General features: G+C 42.0%; 1 protein-coding gene across 5 annotated transcripts in view; it reads left to right on the forward strand.

Moving 5' to 3' along the window:
• MTA3 (metastasis associated 1 family member 3) overlaps positions 1 to 19,006 on the forward strand; it is a 229,532-nt gene that overhangs the window by 22,733 nt on the left and 187,793 nt on the right. For all 5 annotated transcript variants that reach the window (XM_053311426.1, XM_053311430.1, XM_053311452.1 and 2 more), the window contains exon 3: positions 5,873 to 5,966. In XM_053311426.1, coding sequence (XP_053167401.1) covers positions 5,873 to 5,966 — 94 coding nt within the window. The remainder of the gene's footprint in view (positions 1 to 5,872; positions 5,967 to 19,006) is intronic.

Consider the following 19,006-nt stretch of genomic DNA (forward strand, 5'->3'; position numbering starts at 1 on the left):
TTCTACAGACACTTGGTAGTCAGTTGCATTTTTGCATATGAGTGGCCCAGGCCAAGCTTTGTGTTTCTTGCATATCCATTTTAACATTTTAACAACACAATGCTGGATCACCTCCTCCCTTCACAGAGCAGGGAGCAGTATGCCAGTTCACCTCGAGTTCAGGTATTATTTCATTTCTTAATATAAAATGAAATCAGACACAGGCCTATATTTCACATACTTCTGGCGTCCATAACACTCTCCCAAGTTGGTATTGGTATCAATGGACGGGGACATGACAAATCCAGAAATTTTCAATCTGTGCCTTAAACCTCTGCATTAGGATTAAAATTTCGCAACCCTCCCCAGACAGAGGACATTGTCAAGGCTGGAGGCACCAAGGTGTCCTAGTCAGGGAGACAACTTCACTGGACAGAGTGAGGCAGCTTGTCTTTGGGTGGCAGCTTTTGGAGTACCATTAAAGGACGCTACGTTTTCAATCATTTAGTTTATTATTATATTTTTACTACTTTGGGGAAATGGAGAATCCAGTACCAAATGGGTTTTCTGTCTCCAAGCATTAAAATACCTTGGGCCTTCTGTGGATGGAAGTCTGGTCGACACCAGATAGATGAAGGTAAAGTGAAGTAAGGCAGTTGTTTGGAGCATTTGACTAGAAATGGTTAGATCTGAGTTGAAATGTGTTTGTTTGTTTGTAAGGTATCGTATACCCTGCTTTTCCATGTCCAAAATGAAGGCACTCAGGGCAGCTTGATTGATTGATCGATTGATTAAGTGCTGTCAAGTCGGTGTCAACTCTTAGCGACCGCATAGATAGATTCTCTCCAGGATGATCTGTCTTCAACTTGGCCTTTAAGGTCTCTCCGTGGTGCATTCATTGCTGTTGTAATCGAGTCCATCCACCTTGCTGCTAGTCGCCCTCTTCTTCTCTTTCCTTCAACTTTCCCCAGCATTATAGACTTCTCAAGGGAACTAGGTCTTCGCATAATGTGTCCAACGTATGATAGTTTGAGCCTGGTCATTTGTGTGTCAAGTGAAAATTCTGGATTGATTTGTTCTAGGATCCATTTGTTTGTTTTCCTGGCTGTTCATGGTATCCTCAAAAGTCTTCTCCAGCACCCAAGTTCAAAAGCATCAATGTATCAGAAATAATAAAGCAGCAATAACAACAACAACTACTACTACAACAACAACAACAACTAGAACTCAAGCATCATATCCATGAAACAAAAATCAATCTTAAAAATCAAATAGGCAAAACCAAAAATAAAGCAGTCCTACCTAGCAAATAAATTAAAAGTTTTTTGGGAAATAGCTTAGCTGTGAGACCCACTGGGTGACTTTAGGCCAGTCTCATTCTCTCAGCCCAACCTACCTTATAGCAGGGGTAGGCAGCCTTGGTTCACCAGCTGTTTCCTGTGGCTAGGGATGATGGGAGTTGTAGTTCAACTACAGCTGGAGAGCCAAGGTTGCCTATCCCTGCCTTAGGGGTTATTGTGTGAATAAAAAGGAAGTGAGGAGCTGTGTATACTGCTTGGAGCTCTTCAGGGAAGGGTGGCATAAACATGAAATAAATAAAGCAGACAACAGTCAGGCAAGCAAATAGACAAGTAGGCTGGTAAACCAGAAACCAGGTGAATAAAAAAGCAGATATGTACAGTCTTGTAGCACCTTGGTCTTGCTTGATGCAAGAGAGAGACCGAGGAGGTAATACAGAGTCTCTGAGCCAATATTGTGCCAGGTGAAAGAGATAGTAAGAGAACATCTAACTACTTTAAATGAGTTTAAGTCTCCAGGGCCAGATGAATTACATCCCAGGGTACTGAAGGATTTCAGGCAGAGGCTGGAGGGCCATCTGTCAGGGATGCTGTAGCAGATTCCTGCACTGAGCAAGAGGTTGGACCAGAAGACCTCTTCCAGCTCTATGGGTGAATTCACATGATCACTGGCAAGCTTGTAAGTAAGTTGGTACCATTTTGGTAAAAAGGAAGCCGGAGTGTGCATTCTCATCGGGCATGACATCTGAACGTGCCCAAGTTGAGTTTATGTACTGGATTTTCAAGCTTCTGCCGACTTTGTTAAACAAACTTCACACCGTCATAACAGAAGTTGACAGAATCTTGGGAATCTGGCATGGTAATCGCACCTGGATGGGTTCAGACGTCATGCCTGATGGGAATGTACAGTCCTGGCTCCTGACTTGTTACCAAACTGTTACCAGCTTACAAACTTGCTGGTAGTCCTGTGAACCCTCCCAGTGATTCTATTAATTCCATTGGCTCTTTGTCTTTCCTCAGAAATATGAAGGGCACTAGACAAGGGTGCAGGGCCCCTTTCACCACTGCTGTTTATCTTACCTCTTGAACCATTAGCGATGAAGATACGACAGGAACAAAAAGTCTCTGGAATTAAAATGGTGGATCAAGAACATAAAATAAAATTGTATGCAGATGATATAGTTCTTATAATTACTCAACCAAAGCACTCTTTGGACTCAATAATGGAGCATATAAATCACTATGGCATGGTTTCAGAATATAAGATTAATAAAAACAAAATGCAGATACTCACATGGAATCTGTCAGCTACAGAAGTTTTATATTTGAAAGACAAGACTGGATTTCAACTGACAGAAAAACCAATTAAATATTTAGGGATTAATTTAACAGTGAATGATAAAGACCTGTTCAAGAATAATTACTCACCATCGTGGAGTCTTATTATGGCAGATTTAACCAGGTGGAAAAATTAAATCTTTCCTGGCTGGGAAGGATAGTATTGGTTAAAATTAATATCTTACCAAAGTTGAACTTTCTATTTCAAATGATCCCTATTAAAATCGAGGATAAAATATTGAATATGTTGGAGAAGAATATAAATTCTTTTATCTGGGCCAATAAAGAACCAAGAATTAAGTTCAGGGTCATGTAAGATGCAAAAGATCGGGGAGGATTGGCTCCCCGAAATTACGTCATCACGCCAGTTGCTTGACATGGAGCTTGGACTGGATCAAACACCTATATGGTTCAACGACTGCTATGGAAGGGTCTGACCTTCCAAAAGGGTTACATAAGTATTTATGGACTAACATAAAAAGGACAGATCATGACATAAAATCCCATACAATGTGAAGTAGTTTATTACATGTTTGGGACAAATATAAGAACAGGATAAATCCGGAATTATCGCCTTTGGCATCTATCATAAACATTTTTTTTCATGGAGAGGAAAACTTTAGAAATTTTGCCTACTGGAGAGACAAGGCATACAATCTGCAAAGTTTAACTGCAGGAAAAACAAAAATGAAATCTATCCAGACTCTTGCTTTAGAGTGGTCTAATGAGCCCTCATGGTTTCAATATCTCCAAATTAGTACTATAGTGCAGAAAGAAATACAGAGACAAGGTGGCAAACTTAGAGACTTAACAGAATTTGAAGTATTAATGACCAGAAATACAGATCATTTACTGGGATTGATATATAAGTTGCTATTGAAATACAATGCAGAAACAGAACAGATAAAAGACTGTATGATCAAGTGGATGCAAAATTTAAATAGGACAATTAATATGCAACAATGGGAATACCAATGGAAAGTGAGCATTAAATTTACAGCAAATAGCATTTTAAGGGGAAATTGGTACAAAATGTACTTTAGATGGTATATTACTCCTACGAGGATTGTAATTACTCTGAAGATTGTTGGAAGTGTAAGAGCCATGCGGGGGCATTTTATCATATGTGGTGAACATGTAACAAAGCGTAACAATTCTGGGGAAAAAAAATCACCGTAAGATGCAAGAAATTTTAAACATAAATTTTCCTTACTCTCCAGAGGCCTTTTTGTTAAACATGACTGAATCCTAGATTCCTACTAAGTATTTGGAGCTGGCTTTTTATATGATTTACTGCAGCCAGGGTCTTATATGCAGCTAAATGGAGACAACAAATAATCCCGATGGTAGACGAGTGGTTATTAAAATTATGGGAATATGCCTCTATGGCTAAGGTTACTGCTTGCTTACAGAACACTACAGATGAAACATTTATTTCTACTTGGGAGCCTTTCATAATTTACAATTTAGCACAGGGTAAACACCCCCATCCAAGATTTGGTTTTTCTTTCTATTTTGGTGTTTGTTTTTGTTTCTCTCTTTCTCTTTCTCTCTCTCTTTTAAAACAATTCTTAGCAAGGGTGGATTTGTGTGAGTGGGTGTCTTTTTTTTTTGGAAGGTGGAGGGCTGCTGGACCTTCTGATTGATGTATGCAATTATGAGATGTCTAAGAACTGCTAATTATAAAATTACTTTTTATTTTCTTTTCCTTTTTTATTGTTTACTGTTTCTTATTTATTTCTGTTATTTTGTTGAAAAACAAAAAGATTTAAAAAGAGAGAGAGAGAGAGAGAGAGAGAGAGAGAGAGGGTGATGACCATCCCTGTTTTCCTCAGATCCTCAAGCAAGTCTGACTTGGATGCTCTTCAAGGCATTGGGAAGGATCACCTGACCTGCTCTGACCAGTTGATTCACAGAGGCTCCCATTGTTAATGTGGCTGGTCAATTGACAGTTCCCTTCTTTGGCCAAATTGGGATGATGGTGCACAAGTTGGATTTCTGCTTGATATCCCTCAAGTCACTGGTGAAAAACCTGGTTTATGATTAAACCAGGTGATTGATTATTGAACCTGCCTTCCTTATTTCTTAATTAATTAATACTGGAAGTTATGTGTGTCCCAAATTGTTGAGTTGTTCACTTGTCTGGGACGGGGGAATGGACAACAGAGGAGCTCCTTGTATCATTTGATATTAGGTCAGCAAAAAGGAGACCACGTCTCCAGGTGCTCTGGAATATATGAAGTCTTTTTTATTATTTGTAGATATTAAACACACACACACACATAGATACTGTAACCTTACAAGAGATCTATGCTGAAAGTTTAATGCTTGTTATGTAAGTATATGTAAGAATTTTATTACAAGGATTTTAAAACTTCATTCTGCACAATATGTGTTTTTGTAAAATGATAATGTGATTGTTTCTTCTGGTTTTTAAAAAAATGGGTTTATGTTTGCATGTTTTAGAACTACCCCTGAAGAAAGTCTTGTGGCTGAAAAGCAATGGGATCTAACAACTATGAATAATAAAAGGACCTTGTATATTCCATAGCATCTTGAGACATGGTCTCCTTTTTGCTGATATTTGATGGATATTTCCTGTTTTTTTGTTTGTTGGTTTGTTTATTTGTGGTTTTCTCCTCTTAATATTAGGCCTTGAGTTTGCAGTGGCCGTCACCCAGTCTAAAGATACACTAGTGGAATAATGTTTTCCAGTGCACAGTGGAGAGGGGCGGTTTTTGGCAACCACCCCCCCTTTCCTATTGGTGCCATCGATGCCTCCTAGAATATGTCCCTGAGGACCCTCCAGCTCCTGGGAAATATTTTCAGGAGTTAGAGGCAACTGCAGGTGGAGGCGGAGATTGCTGAGAAATGCCCCTCCCTTTTTGTATGGCAGAAAACATTCTTCTGCCAACATGTCCGTAGTCTGGGTGCCGGCTGCTGTGAGCTCGATGCCTAACATCAAGTGGGACAGCAATTCCTTTATTGTCTCCTTGAATGGTTGGACAACTCAGTAATGTGGGGGAGACACAACTTGCAGTATTACATCAATTATGAAAAAAGAAGGTAGGTTTAATACCCTACCACCTGGCTTAATAATAAAATAGACAAAATTTGGCTTTGTGGGGAGCACGATGGGCTGCAGAATCACTGAACAACTTCTGCATTCACTATTAAAGTTTTTCCGGCATCTGTGGAAGGGATTACTTAGCTTTTTGCGAAAGTATATTTACCTTATTTGTGTTCTTGTTTTCCAGACTGCCAATGGCAATGTGGAAGCAAAAGTGGTATGTTTTTACAGACGTCGAGACATCTCCAACAGCCTCATTATGTTGGCAGACAAACATGCAAGTAAGTTGATTGCTTTATCTAGAAACAAATTGCATGAGTTCTGTAGCTTGAAACTATTACTTAGTGTATGAGCAGTGTTTGTGTGTGTGTGTGTGTGTGTGTGTGTGTGTGAATGCAAAACTAAAATAAAGTGGATACCATATTTCACATTCACTTTTATGGCCTATAGTTGCCAGTTTTGTATAGGCTTACTGAAAAACAACAACCCCCCTCCCTTGTCTAAGAATTAATAACTATAGCAAACTTTAAATAACCCCAAATCAGCTTGCAATAGAAACAAACAATTGGTCACATTTATATTACTAGCCGACCTCGCACAGAGCATCTGTGCGCTCATTGGGGCCGGCGGTTACCTCCCCCCACCCTTCTGCCCCAGTCTCTGCTTCTGGGCCCAGCTACCTCTCCTCCCCACTGCCACTGCTACCCCCCTCCCCACTTTCTTTCCCCCCTCCTGGGCCTTGCCTCCGCAGCCAGGCCTGCCACCTCTGGCCTCCATGGCTGGGCTGCGGCGGCAGCAGCCAATCCTCTTGGGTGCACCTCAGCCAGTCAGGTGTGTCCGCCACCCAGCCAATCAGCTGGGCTCTGGGACGCACATTCCAAGGCACACCCAGGAGAATTAATATAATTAATAATTAATTAATATACTAGATTTTGATTCTGATTTGTTCACAAGTTACAAGAAAAGTATGCATCTCCCCCTGAAACAGTTTTATTTGCTTATTTCCTGCAAATTTGTAAGTTTCTTCATTTCTGCAAAGTTCCTTTTAAAAAGGAACTGCATTCATTCATAATCGTATTTTGCTCTGCCTCCAAATTTTTTTTGGATGGAATTCTAGCCATTATTATCATATATGCCACTATCTAATTTTTCTGTGTTTTACTCTAATAATTTTAATATAGGTTAACAAGAGGTCAGAAAGTACTGAATAGTAACATTTCAGTCATAACTATGATATTACTACAAGATTTTATTTCTAAGGAGCAGGTCTGCTATCTTCTCTTGACCTTTTCAATATCACCCCTCCCTCATTCCCACCACCTTCTATTATTTTTATTTCATTTGTAAAGTGTCATTCATTTCTATAGAAGAAGGTTCTATTCATTTCTTTTATAATCTGTAGAGGGTTCCATTCTTTTTTCTTTTATAATCTGTAAATTACAGAAAAAATTACTTCTAGTTCTTCATAAAAACTGCCATTCTTCAAATGTTACTGCTCTTTGTAAATTTTGCACACAGCTACACATGTATTATTCCACCTGCTCTGTGGAGTCATATGTGAACATCGCATTATCCAGAATGCAGTGTTTAGATTTATTGATCCAACTATGTACAATTTGTGCCATAAAGTGAAAATGCCCCATTTCTTCCTGGAGTAGATTCATAACTGTATACTGTTGATTCATAACTGTATACACTTGGAGCAATTATTGATTTTGGATGACTTAAAGAACAGCTTCACATGTAACAGCGGCAAGTAAGTATGGAAGAGCCACTGGTTCCCACTGAGCACATTCTTCCACTATCATTTTTGTGACGTCTGAAGCCAGTGTTGGTTAGAGAATGTCAGCTATTGACTTCATCAAGCTAACTTCAAATGTTTGTTTCGAATGTTGGGGTGAGGTTGGTAACCACCCGATGTTGGCAGCTTCGGATGCCATGAAAATGGCAGCAGGAGTGTTTGCCCAAAGGCAAACGGAGGCTCTGTACAATCTGCACAAATAAGTCGGATTCTCTTTGGATTTTTCTTGCTGCATGTGGGAAGTGTGTCTGAATACGAATTTATCTGTACTCCATTGTTTTTATAGGATACACATCCCCATTCCTGCACAACTAGCAATGCATAAATATTGTTAATAATTTTTATACAGTCATCCCTTGCCAACCACGGGGGCTACGTTCTTGCAAAACCCCTGGGTTGGCAGATTTGCAGTTGGAGAGCAATAGGAATGACTGGGAAATGGGATTAAGTGAACCACGATCATGAAAACACCTCAAAAAAGGAAAAAAATGGTCAAAATTAGCCAAAGATCACAACCAAACCCTTAATATCACCAATCGGAATGAGCAGATTGAACTACTGGAAATTTTTTGAACCCCCGCAAAAATCACTCAAATGCACTTTAAATCACCAAGAGTCATCAGGAGTGAGCAAGGTTCAGCAAGGGTCACCAAGAGGAATGAGCAGATTGAACCTCTGAACCCCCACAAATCACTGAAATGCCTCGCTAACTGTGGATACTCGGGTTGCAGTTGGTACAGTTTCCCATTCACAAATACTTAAAACCATGGTTAGTAAACCCGTGGTTGACGAAGGATTACTGTACTGATTTTTAACAAAAAAGTTAATGAAGTGGTTTTCTTAGCAAAAGGAATAAGAAGATTTTTCCTTGTCCCAAAGGGGCTCATTGTCTAAAAAGAAAGAGAGGTGAGCGTGACACCACCAACAGCCACTGAGGAGGACATGGTGCTGGGCTGATCAGGGACATTTGCTATTTTCTTGCTAACTATAAGTGAGTCACAACTTTTAAAAGGTGCCTCTTAGCCCAGTTATCAGGGTGATAACTTGTTTACATGCATGCCTTCTTTATATGAGTGCCACCTAATGGTGCAGTGGGGAAATGACTTGATTAGCAAGCCAGAGGTTGTCGGTTTGAATCCTCACTGATATGTTTCCCGGACTATGGGAATCACCTATATTGGGCAGCAGCGATATAGGAAGATGCTGAAAGGCATCAACTCATAATGCATGGGAGATGACAATGGTAAACCCTTCCTGTATTCTACCAAAGACAACCACAGGGCTCTGTGGTCGCCAGAAGTCAACACCAACTCGATGGCACACTTTACCCAATGCTAATAAAACTGCAGTTTTAAAAATAATTTTTGATTGTACTTGGTGGTTTTCCCCCCATCCATAATATGACTGCCAATCTTTATAATTTTCTTCAGTAATATTTTATTGTTCTATATTTGATTGATTGATTAAGTGCCATCAAGTCGGTGTCAGCTCTTAGCAACCACATAGATAGATTCTCTCCAGGATGATCTGTCTTCAAATAGGCCTTCAAGGTCTCTCAGTGGTGCATTCATTGCTGTCATAATTGAGTCCATCCACGTTGCTGCTGGTCGTCCTCTTCTTCTCTTTCCTTCAACTTTCCCCAGCATTATGGACTTCTCAAGGGAACTGGGTTTTCGCTGGGAGTTCTGTATTTACTCATCTTGATATTCATTCAATACAAGAATTATATAATTCAAAATTCAGGACAGACAGTCCTCCTCAGTGTTTCTAATCCTCTAAGATGAATGGCTTTTGCCAGGGCTTCTCTTTTGGCCCAGATGAACTCTGTTGCTTCTTTGCCATTGGAGTAACTGTTTTTGCTCAGTTCCAATTGCTAATGATTGGAACAAGGTGTTTCGCTAAAGTAGGACTGAAATCTTATATGTTGATATTCTGCCAAAGAAGAGTAGCTTTAATTTGTCCATTGTTCAAGTTGTTTCTTTATCTTCCTTGACACGATTTCATTATTATTTGTTATCTTTTATGGTTTTTGGAAATTACTATGGCTAAATATATTGATTTCCCCTTTCCACATAGCCATAGCCACCTACTCTTACTTTCCCACTATTTATACTCCCTCCAGCATATGAGTTCCATTATATCTTTGTTTAATTTCTGTATAACTTGAGCTTTTCCCCAATTGTATTCATTAATATTGCTACTAACTGCTACTAAGGATATTTAAAGTGATTTACATAGAAAAATACATAAATAAGATGGTCTCCCATCCCCAAAGGGCTCACAATCTAAAAAGGTGGAGGAATTAATAGGTGAAGGAATTGTGTCAACTATATCATCAGTATAAAGACTGAACTGCTTATTTCTTAATTTTTATATTTCTTGTTTTGCTTTGGTTGCAAGAGGTATACATGTTTCAAAAGGGAGTGCTCATAAAGGGCATCCTTTAGAAATTACAAAAACTAGCTGAACCCACACAGAGCATCTGTGCGCTAGAACTTTGTTGCTCTCCTTGCCCCCCACCACAGCTCCTATTTTATTGCTCAGTGTCAGCCACCCACTCTCAGCTGCTCCCTCCCCACCGCTTTCTTGTTTGCTTGCCCCCTACCCACTCCTCTCCCCTATCTGCATATGGAATCCCCTCTGCCCAATCACCACAGTGCTTTTGCTCTGTTACCTCCAATTGGTAAAGCTCTGTGTGGGTGGGGCTTGCCATGTATGACCTTAGCGTATTTTTTTTAATATACACACACACTAGCTTAACCTGCGCAGAGCATCTGCGTGCTAGTACTTGATTGCTCCCCTCACCCCCTGCCACAGCCCCCCTCACCTCAGAGATCTCTCCACCTTCACCTGAGCCGCACTCCTGCTTCTCCTCCTCCATCTGGTTGCTTCCATCCCTCTCACACCTCTTGGTCATCCCTTTACTCCATCCCTTCACCCCTCTTGGTTGTGGCTGCAGCGTTGCTGGCGCCAATTGGCCAAGCTGCAACCCCCTTTCCTCAGAGACCTCCCCACCCTCGCCCAAGTCCCACTGCTGCTCCTCCCCACAAGAGCAGCAGCATCAGTGGTTGACTAGGCCCTTCCTCGCTGCCACCACCGCCATGGCTGCTTGTTCCCCTCAGGCTGCTGACAGGCCCAGGCCCTTCCTTTGCCTGCCTGCCTCCCTCTGACAATGGCCTCGGTAGCCCCAAACAGCAGCAGGGGTTGACTGGGCCCTTCCTTGCTGCCAGTTGGCACGATGGCTGCTTGTTCCCCTCAGGCCACTGACAGGTTTGGTCCTGTCCCTCGCCCGCCCTTCTTTCTTCCTTCCCCTCCTTTCTTTTTCTCTTTCTCTCTCCTCCACTCGCTCTTCCCCTCTGTCTTTCTTCCCCTCCCTTCTCTCTCTCTCTTAGGGGTGTGCACGGAACCGCAGAGCTGCAGTCCGGCACTGTGGGGTGGGTTTCTTTAAGGGTGGGGGAGGGTTTACTTACCCTCGGGGAGACGTGCAGCTCGCGCGTGACGTGTGCGTGCGCAAAAGGCTTGCCGGAGCCTTTTGCACTGAAGAGGGAGAGGGGGCGGCAGGGAGGTATCCTGCCACCCCAATTACTACGAGAAATACGAGTGCTGGAGGGGAGAAAGCGGCGGGAGGGGTAAGTAAACCCTCCCCTGCCCTTAAAGGAACCCCCAACTTCCGAACCGAACTGGCCAGGTCCGGACCGGTCTGGACAGTCTGGAGGCCTTTAGAATGGCCTCCGGACAAGTCTGGACCCATCCCTACACACACTCTCTCTCTCGCTCTCCCCCCGCCCCTTCCTGAGCTAACAGATCTTGTTCATCTTGTTTCCTCATCTAATTTGCACAGTGGCAGCCTCATTCTCCTGAAAGGGCTCTTTCCTCCCTCAGGACCTCTCTTCACAGCTTCCTTATGCTTTTCTGTATTTAGATTCCTCTCCTCTACAATCAAGAACCTCTTCCGACCAGTAACAGAGGCATTCCAACTGTCCTTAACCATCACCAGGCTCCTCCCCCCATTTGCATATGGAATCCCCACTGCCTAATCACGGTGCCACAGGGCCCTCCCCCCATCTGCATATGGAATCCCCACTACCCAATCACCATGGTGCTTCTGCTCTCATAGGCTCCTCCTCATATGGCTCCTCCTGCATATGAATTCTCCACTGCCCAATCACCACAGTGTTCTTCTGCTCGCAAACTCTTGCGAAAGCTGCTACGCACGGGGTTAGCTACAGGTACTCCTTAGAGAATTATATAGATAGATAGATATTTCTCATTGGCTAGTTTTGATTATGAGTTTTGCTGTTGGATGTCTTCATCCAAGTCTCTGAGGAAGTCTCTGAGCATTAGCTTTCTGCAATAAATATGGGGCACAATTGACCAGGAACTTTTGCTGGAGGTTCAAAGAAACCAAACCTGGGCATTTTCAAGATGAGTTAAGTGATAGGGTGGGTTCAGACGATCAAATAAACCATGGTTAGCTGGTTGTCATTGTGACCCAGTCCTTCATGCTTTCTCCTTCTCCCTCCCTTTCTCTCCTTCACTCACACACTCTTAAACCATATCTTGTCCTAACTTATATCTATTATTTAACTGTGGTTTGCATCTTTTCAGCCTAGGGGCTTTAGAAGATATAGGGTGATACAAACTTAAGTACAGAGCCCGGAGCATAGTGTAAAGCCTGTGATCCCTTAACAATGTGAAGCTGAGTGAGTTTCGGTCTGGTCTTGGGAAGGCTTCAGGACATAAATGAAATAAGCAAGTAGTGGAATGTCATAAGTTCAGAACTAGCCAACCTCAGCCTTTCAGCTGTTGAAGCCCTGTGCCTTAAAAAATTAGCTCTGAGGAAGAAGGAATTAGAAATACTGTAACAAAAAATAGCCAGTGCCTGAACTTAAGAAGAGCTCTGCTATATCAGGCCGGAGGTATATCTCACCCATTAGCCTATTTTCAGTAGTGCCCAGGAAGATGCTTTTGTAAGCCCCAGGCAACATCCGTTTCCCATTGTATGGCTAAATGTCTAAGTATCTGGTATTCAGAGGTATAGTGGATAGGAGGAGACTGGCCAGGAAACCCACAAAAACTGCTTTGAATGTCCTGAAATAAGTAATAAATTAACCTCAGAATCTTCTCTTGATATTGTTTCATAGAGTTGTTTAATGGCGGTCATCTGAAAGGTGTTGTACTCGTATGTTTTGGGGAAGGCATGCTATGCTTTCTTCCCCTGGGGGTGATCACAATAAAGGAACAGTAATAATGAGTTCCTTCCTTTGACATAATAGCCATTTCTCCCTTTGTGACTGACATTGTATAATTAGTAGTTGACTCTTGTGCATATGCGTCTCATTAACCATATTAGTGTCAACTCAACTCTTACTTGTCATGAAGAGACAATAGGTTTATTTGGTGAAGAGTTCATTGCTGTGTTATGAATGTTAATGGGATTTTGGAAAGTAAAGTTTTCGTAGAAGGGATATTATTCTATAGACCTCCGGTTCATACACATATGGATGCTTATTTTGTGTAATCTTATGTCTTTTGGTACCTTGGACATTCCCAAATAAATACTCTTTTGTTTTTGTAGCATGTCTGCTTTTGAAATTACAAGTGTGGAAGAACTGTAAGGTTAAAAAAAAGTAAAGTTGTGCCGTTGAGTCAGTGTTGACTCTTGGCGACCACAGAGCCCTGTGGTTTTCTTTGGTAGAATACAGGAGGGGTTTACCATTGCTTTCTCCTGCTCAGTATAAGATGATGTCTTTCAGCATCTTCCTGTATCGCTGCTGCCCGATATAGGTGTTTACCAGCGGGGATTCTAACCAGCAACCAGCTCCCTAGGCAAGTTACTTCCCCGCTGTGCCATTAGGTGGCTACGGAAGAACTGTAGCTGCCTCCAAATATTTAAATGTAAAACTGTAGGGATGTTGTAGGCAAGTCCCTGTCTCTTAGTGGTGCCTAATTTACCTCACAGCATTTTTATAAGCATAAAATGAGGTGATGAGTGTATGCTCATGTATGCTGCCATAAGCTCCTGAGAGTAAAGGCATGATATAAATGTGCCAGATAAATACATTGTATGATAATAATAATAATAATAATAATAATAATAATAATAATAATAATAAGTATTATTATTATATAAATAACTAGCCGACCCCACACAGAGCATCTGTGCGCTCCTTAGGGCTGGTGGTTACCTCTTCCCCCCACCTTCTGCCCCAGCCTCTGCTTCTGGGCCCAGCCACCTCTCCTCCCCACCGCCACTTCTGCCCACCCTCCCACTTTCTTTCCCCCCTCCTGGGCCTTGCCTCTGCTTCCGGGCCGGGCCCGCCACCACCTCTGGCCTCTGCGGCCAGGTGGCAACCAATCCTGGGTGCGCTTCAGCCAATCAGGTGTGCCCGCCGCCCAGCCAATCAGCTGGGCTCTGGGATGCACATTCCAAGGCACACCCAGGAGAATTAAAATAATAGATTCCATAGCTAGCTTGTTTTCTGTACTCTGGAATCTTGTCAGTCTGCAGATGACAAATTTGCCCTTATTTCAGAGGGTGGGGTGGAGGTGGGAATTAAAGAACGTATATTTATAGCAACAGGTACTGCCAAGAGATTTCCTTATTGATTTCAATAGAATGTGCTTCCGTGTTAGAATGGAACTGGTTTATAACGGATGGTTTTGACATACGTTTTGACATACGTTCATAGTATTCTATTTTCCCCCAGGCATATAATGTGTGTTCAGTTGCCACAACATGTTTAATCTGACTTGTCTTCATCCTTTGTATCCTTAAAATAGCAATAGCACTTACATTTATATACCGCTTTATAGCCGAAGCTCTCTAAGCGGTTTACAATGATTTAGCATATTGCCCCCAACATTCTGGGTACTCATTTTACCGACCTCGGAAGGATGGAAGGCTGAGTCAACCTTGAGCCCCTGGTCAGGATTGAACTTGTAACCTTCTGGTTACAGGGCGGCAGTTTTACCACTGCGCCACCAGGGGCTCAAGGTTGACTCAGCCTTCAAATGCTTGGAGAAGACAGTTTACTACCCTTATGCTGACTTATGCTTACCTGACTTGCTTTTCAGCTTGTTTTACAGTGCAATCCTATATACATGTTTACTCAGAAGTAAGTCCCACTGTATTCACCTGGGCTTACTCCCAGGTAAGTGCACATAGGACTGCAGCCATAAGAAGTTAAATAATGCAGTTGATCCAGCTCAGTGCATCACCTGGTGACAAGCTTTCTTGATCTCTCCTTTCCTTCTTTTTGTAAAGAAAGACACAGTTTCCTGTCAGTCCAGAGAGTTTCTGAAGCAGAATCTGAACAGAGTGGGCTATGTATTGAGAGCTAATATCCCCCCCCCCAAACACACTTGTTTTGGTTGCAAAAAATAGTAATTTCATGGTAACATTCTAGCAGCACACAAAGGCTTGTTATCAGTTTATGCTAAGCAGAAAGAAATCATGCACACAGCAGTTCTTTTCCTTTATCTTTAGTGGCTGACTCTTCACCTGGAACTTTCATCGCTTTATAGATTTAGTGTTGACTACTGTGTTGGTATTAGGGTTGGAGAATGAAGGCTGAGTCAGATGTTACAGTGTCGTGTAGAGCAGGGGAAGGCGTTAGGTAGCTTGGGAGTTCCAGGTAGCTTGGGAGTTCCCGGTAGCTCCCAGATTTATCTGAAGTAGCTCTCAAGGCTTTTGGGCCTGCTTCTCCCTCCCTCCCTCCCTCACTCCCTGTCCAGCCAGTAATACAAATCTAATTAGTGGCTAAGTGTGGGCATGGCTGTGGCATTTTTAATCTCTCTCTCTCTCTTTGAGTGATCGGAGTTGCTTCTACTTTCTCTCCAGTTTCTTCTCCTACAAAGCAATGCCTTTGCTCCCCTACTGTTGTGCAGCATCACTGTTCTCCTAGCTGAGCTTTTTTCTGGAACTGGAATTTGGCTGCGAAAAAGAGCAGTTGGAAGTGGACAGATTGTGGGGAGTTAAGCTGCTGCCAGGGGGAGGATTTAGCATCCGCTACCAGCGTATCTCTTTTGCTCTGAAAATGGGACCTTTAAACCTCCTCTGTGTTACAAGTAATCACTTGTAACACAGAGGGCATTCTCTCTCCAGTGTTCACTCTAATTTTTTTCATCTGTTTGTGGAATGAATTTTGTTCTGGGTGGCAGTATCAAGGCAGTGTGTGCGCACATATATTCAGAATGTAGCCTTCCTGATTAAACCTGAACGGGATCTAAAATTAATTGAGCGAACATTAAAAAACAAAAAGTGAGCTTTTGTGCATGCCTTAGAGGGAACACCTGTCCCCCTCCACATACACAGAGAACCTGTGAAGGAGGAAGTGGGAGCATACCTGCTGTCCCCTGATGTTGACATACTTGCCAGCTTGCCTCCAACATCCATGTGCTGGTGTGACATCTGAAAGGGGAACCTACATGCATAGGCTTCTCTTTTCAGTAGTCCTTCTGAATGTGTGTATGTTGGGGACAAGGCCAGTGGGGGCATTCTTGCTTCTTCCTCCATGTGTTTGCTGTACATGTGGAAGGGGATGAGTGAACAGGACTCTAGTTTGGTCCTTACTGAATCCTATGGTGCTAATGCACAGGGAATAACAGTACTGTGGCATGCCATAGCAAACGGTAGAAAACAGATTTGACTCTTGCTTAATTAAGGGTATCAGCTTCTTAGCCCTGAAACTAGTTAATCTGAAATATTTTTCACACAATTAAAACCCGGGTGTTCTACCCCAGGTTTGGGAACTGTATGTGCTCCCAATTTTTGGGTGTGTAGAAGCAAGGTAAGAGGAAAACCTGGGTAACAGTGATTGTGTGGAAGCAAGGTGGTAGGGAAAGCTACCCAGGTACCAAATGGAAATTGGGAGCACACACAGCTCCCAAATGTGGGTAGGACACAGTTTTTCATTTTGTGAATGACCTCTGAATATGGTATGGGTACCAGAGGGCATACCTGGGATCCCTAAGGGACCTGCTAAAACATTTGAACCCAATACTTGACATTCATGGTGTATACACTAAACAGGTTTGGAAACGTAGCTCAAGGTCTTCGATTCCAGAATCATTTTTTTAGGTGCCTGTTCTCAGAAACTCTAATGCCAGTCCCAGCTAGGGTTAGAAATATATATATTTCTAATTCCTGAGTATTTGAATCAAATTTTTATGAGCGATTTTCAAAACATTTGAGTACTGATACTTTCAGGGAGATAAAAGACTTCAACATTTTAAGGCATTCTGATAGAATGTTTATATCTCATGTCATGTGAGCGTTGAGAGCCATGTTCCAATGCTGCATTATTACTGGGTGTTCAGAAGCATTTGTGAATGGAATAATTTCTAAATCAGGCATTAGAGGTGCAGAATTATGGATATCATTATTTGAACCAACATTTGCTGATGCAAATGTACAAGTTTTGATACAAAAATAATTCCAGTGGAATGTATCCTATTACATACATTCTCATCCACTTGGAGGTTATGGGACATATCCAAGGAACGTTAATCATGACTAAGTTCTATTGAAATTAATAGATCTGGTTAGTTATTGTGACTGACTTGTGTCCTTCATTTCAATGATGCTTAATTATGACTGACTTTCTTTGGATACAGCCCTATGGGCCAGTTGAACTCTAGCCTAGAACTACAGTTAAAGCTTGATTCTGCGCAAATGTCTCTGAGCCATGGTAATGTCTCTTGAGCACACGCTCTCTTCTCCCCTGCACACATGATCTAGGTTAGAATAAACCAATCTTCGAATAAACCATTCTAGCATACTTACTTGAAATAAACTGCAATCTATAACCAAGGTTTGAAGTGAGTTACAGATAACATATGTTAGAATAAACCAAGGTTGGCTGGTTCGGGTGTCACAACCAATCTTGGTTTATGCTAGCCTAAAATTGGAAGTAGATTCATAAGCAAGGGAGGGGGTAGTGCACACCCCTGAAGCCTGGGGGCATTACATGGAACCAAGCTTTAATCATGAACTGTGTGATATTTGAGTCTGCCCCATGTCCAAGTATTTATTGCATCAGTGTGTAGTCTGGAGCAATGTACTACAGTTGCTAAATATAAGAGTTGCATCTAATTAGTTTCTGGGTTATTAAAAGTAATTGTGAGGGGCTTTCCCCTTTTCAGCACTTCTAGTAGCTCTGGTCTTCTATTCTTGGCAGGTTCTCTCTGCGTCAAACTTCCCTTGTAGATGTGGCCACTTTCCCATCTTCAACCGCACAATGAGGCGCTCCTCATCCTGTTTCAGTTCTTTGAGTGAGAAATATCAAGTGCTCTGATAGCCAGGGTATTCAAAAATAACCAAATGTTGAGTTTCAGCTAACAGTCCAAAGGCCTTTAACTAGCTTCTGCTTCTTTAAGCAAAGCTCAGCATTTAAGTCCAATAACAGCCTTTCTATGTGATAAGATAGCTGGTTCATTGTAAGCTTGTTTATTTCATATTTTGTTTCCTGTGTCCTTACAAGCTTTGATAGCAATAAGGTTGCCGAATAGGAACTACACTTTTTGTTGTTCAGTGTTCAAGTTGGTGCTTTTGACTTTCTGTTCTTTTTAGTTTGTGTTTTTCCATTTACAGATTGGAAGTGTATCTTCTTTTAATGAGAAACCAAGAGGATTTGATTTCAAATCACTTTGATCTATCACTGATTAAAACAAGCAAGCAAAAGCCTTTGATTAAAATCAGCAAGCCAAGCAGAAAACCTTGATTAAAATTGTTGACTTAAACCATATTTGCCAATGTATTAGATCACAGGTAGTTATTTCCCTTGGGAAAAGTATATTCTGTTTGAAATCTATCCTTATTTAGAATTTGTTTTTATTTCAGATGTGCTGCAAGTATAAAGCTTTTTTTTAAACAATTATTTAACTTTGCAGGTCTATATTTATATTCTGACATCCAGAATAGTGCTGCACTGATGCACCAGTGTTTTCTGTCTCACAACAGATGAGGAGTAATTTATTATGATCTTCCCTTTCCTCTGCAGCCAACTGTACCTCCTGAAATTATGTCCTTGAGGGCTACAGTACTCTCGGGGGCATATTTTCAGGAGACAGGATAGGGTAGAGAATTAAAAAATTGCCCCTTCTTTGTTGCACAGAAAATGCTTCCACAGTATTTATATGGATTCCAGCCACTGTTGTTTATCCTCAGCATCTAGTATCTATTATTGGCTCTGAGAGCTCAACAGAACCTCCATATTCAGAGGCATTATACAACTGAATACCACAAGTTGGGGATGAACAGTGGAGCAGGGCTGTTCCTTTCTTGCTTTTGTGCTTGCCAGAGGAATTTGACCAGCTTCTCTTGGAAACAGGATGCTGGCAGGCCTGTCCTTTATGTGGGGTGACCAGGGCCATCACTCTGGGCCCCGCACAGGGACAAGCCCCATGGAGAAGCAGCATGCCCTGCAAAAATTGACCTCCTTCCACTCCCCCAGCTCAGCCAACCTGTAGAGCTGCAGCCTGCAGGAGCCGCGTGCAGGCTTGCCTGCTATCCAAAGG

This window comes from Hemicordylus capensis, chromosome 1 (assembly GCF_027244095.1).
Source record: "Hemicordylus capensis ecotype Gifberg chromosome 1, rHemCap1.1.pri, whole genome shotgun sequence".
Taxonomy (NCBI): Eukaryota; Metazoa; Chordata; class Lepidosauria; order Squamata; family Cordylidae; genus Hemicordylus; species Hemicordylus capensis.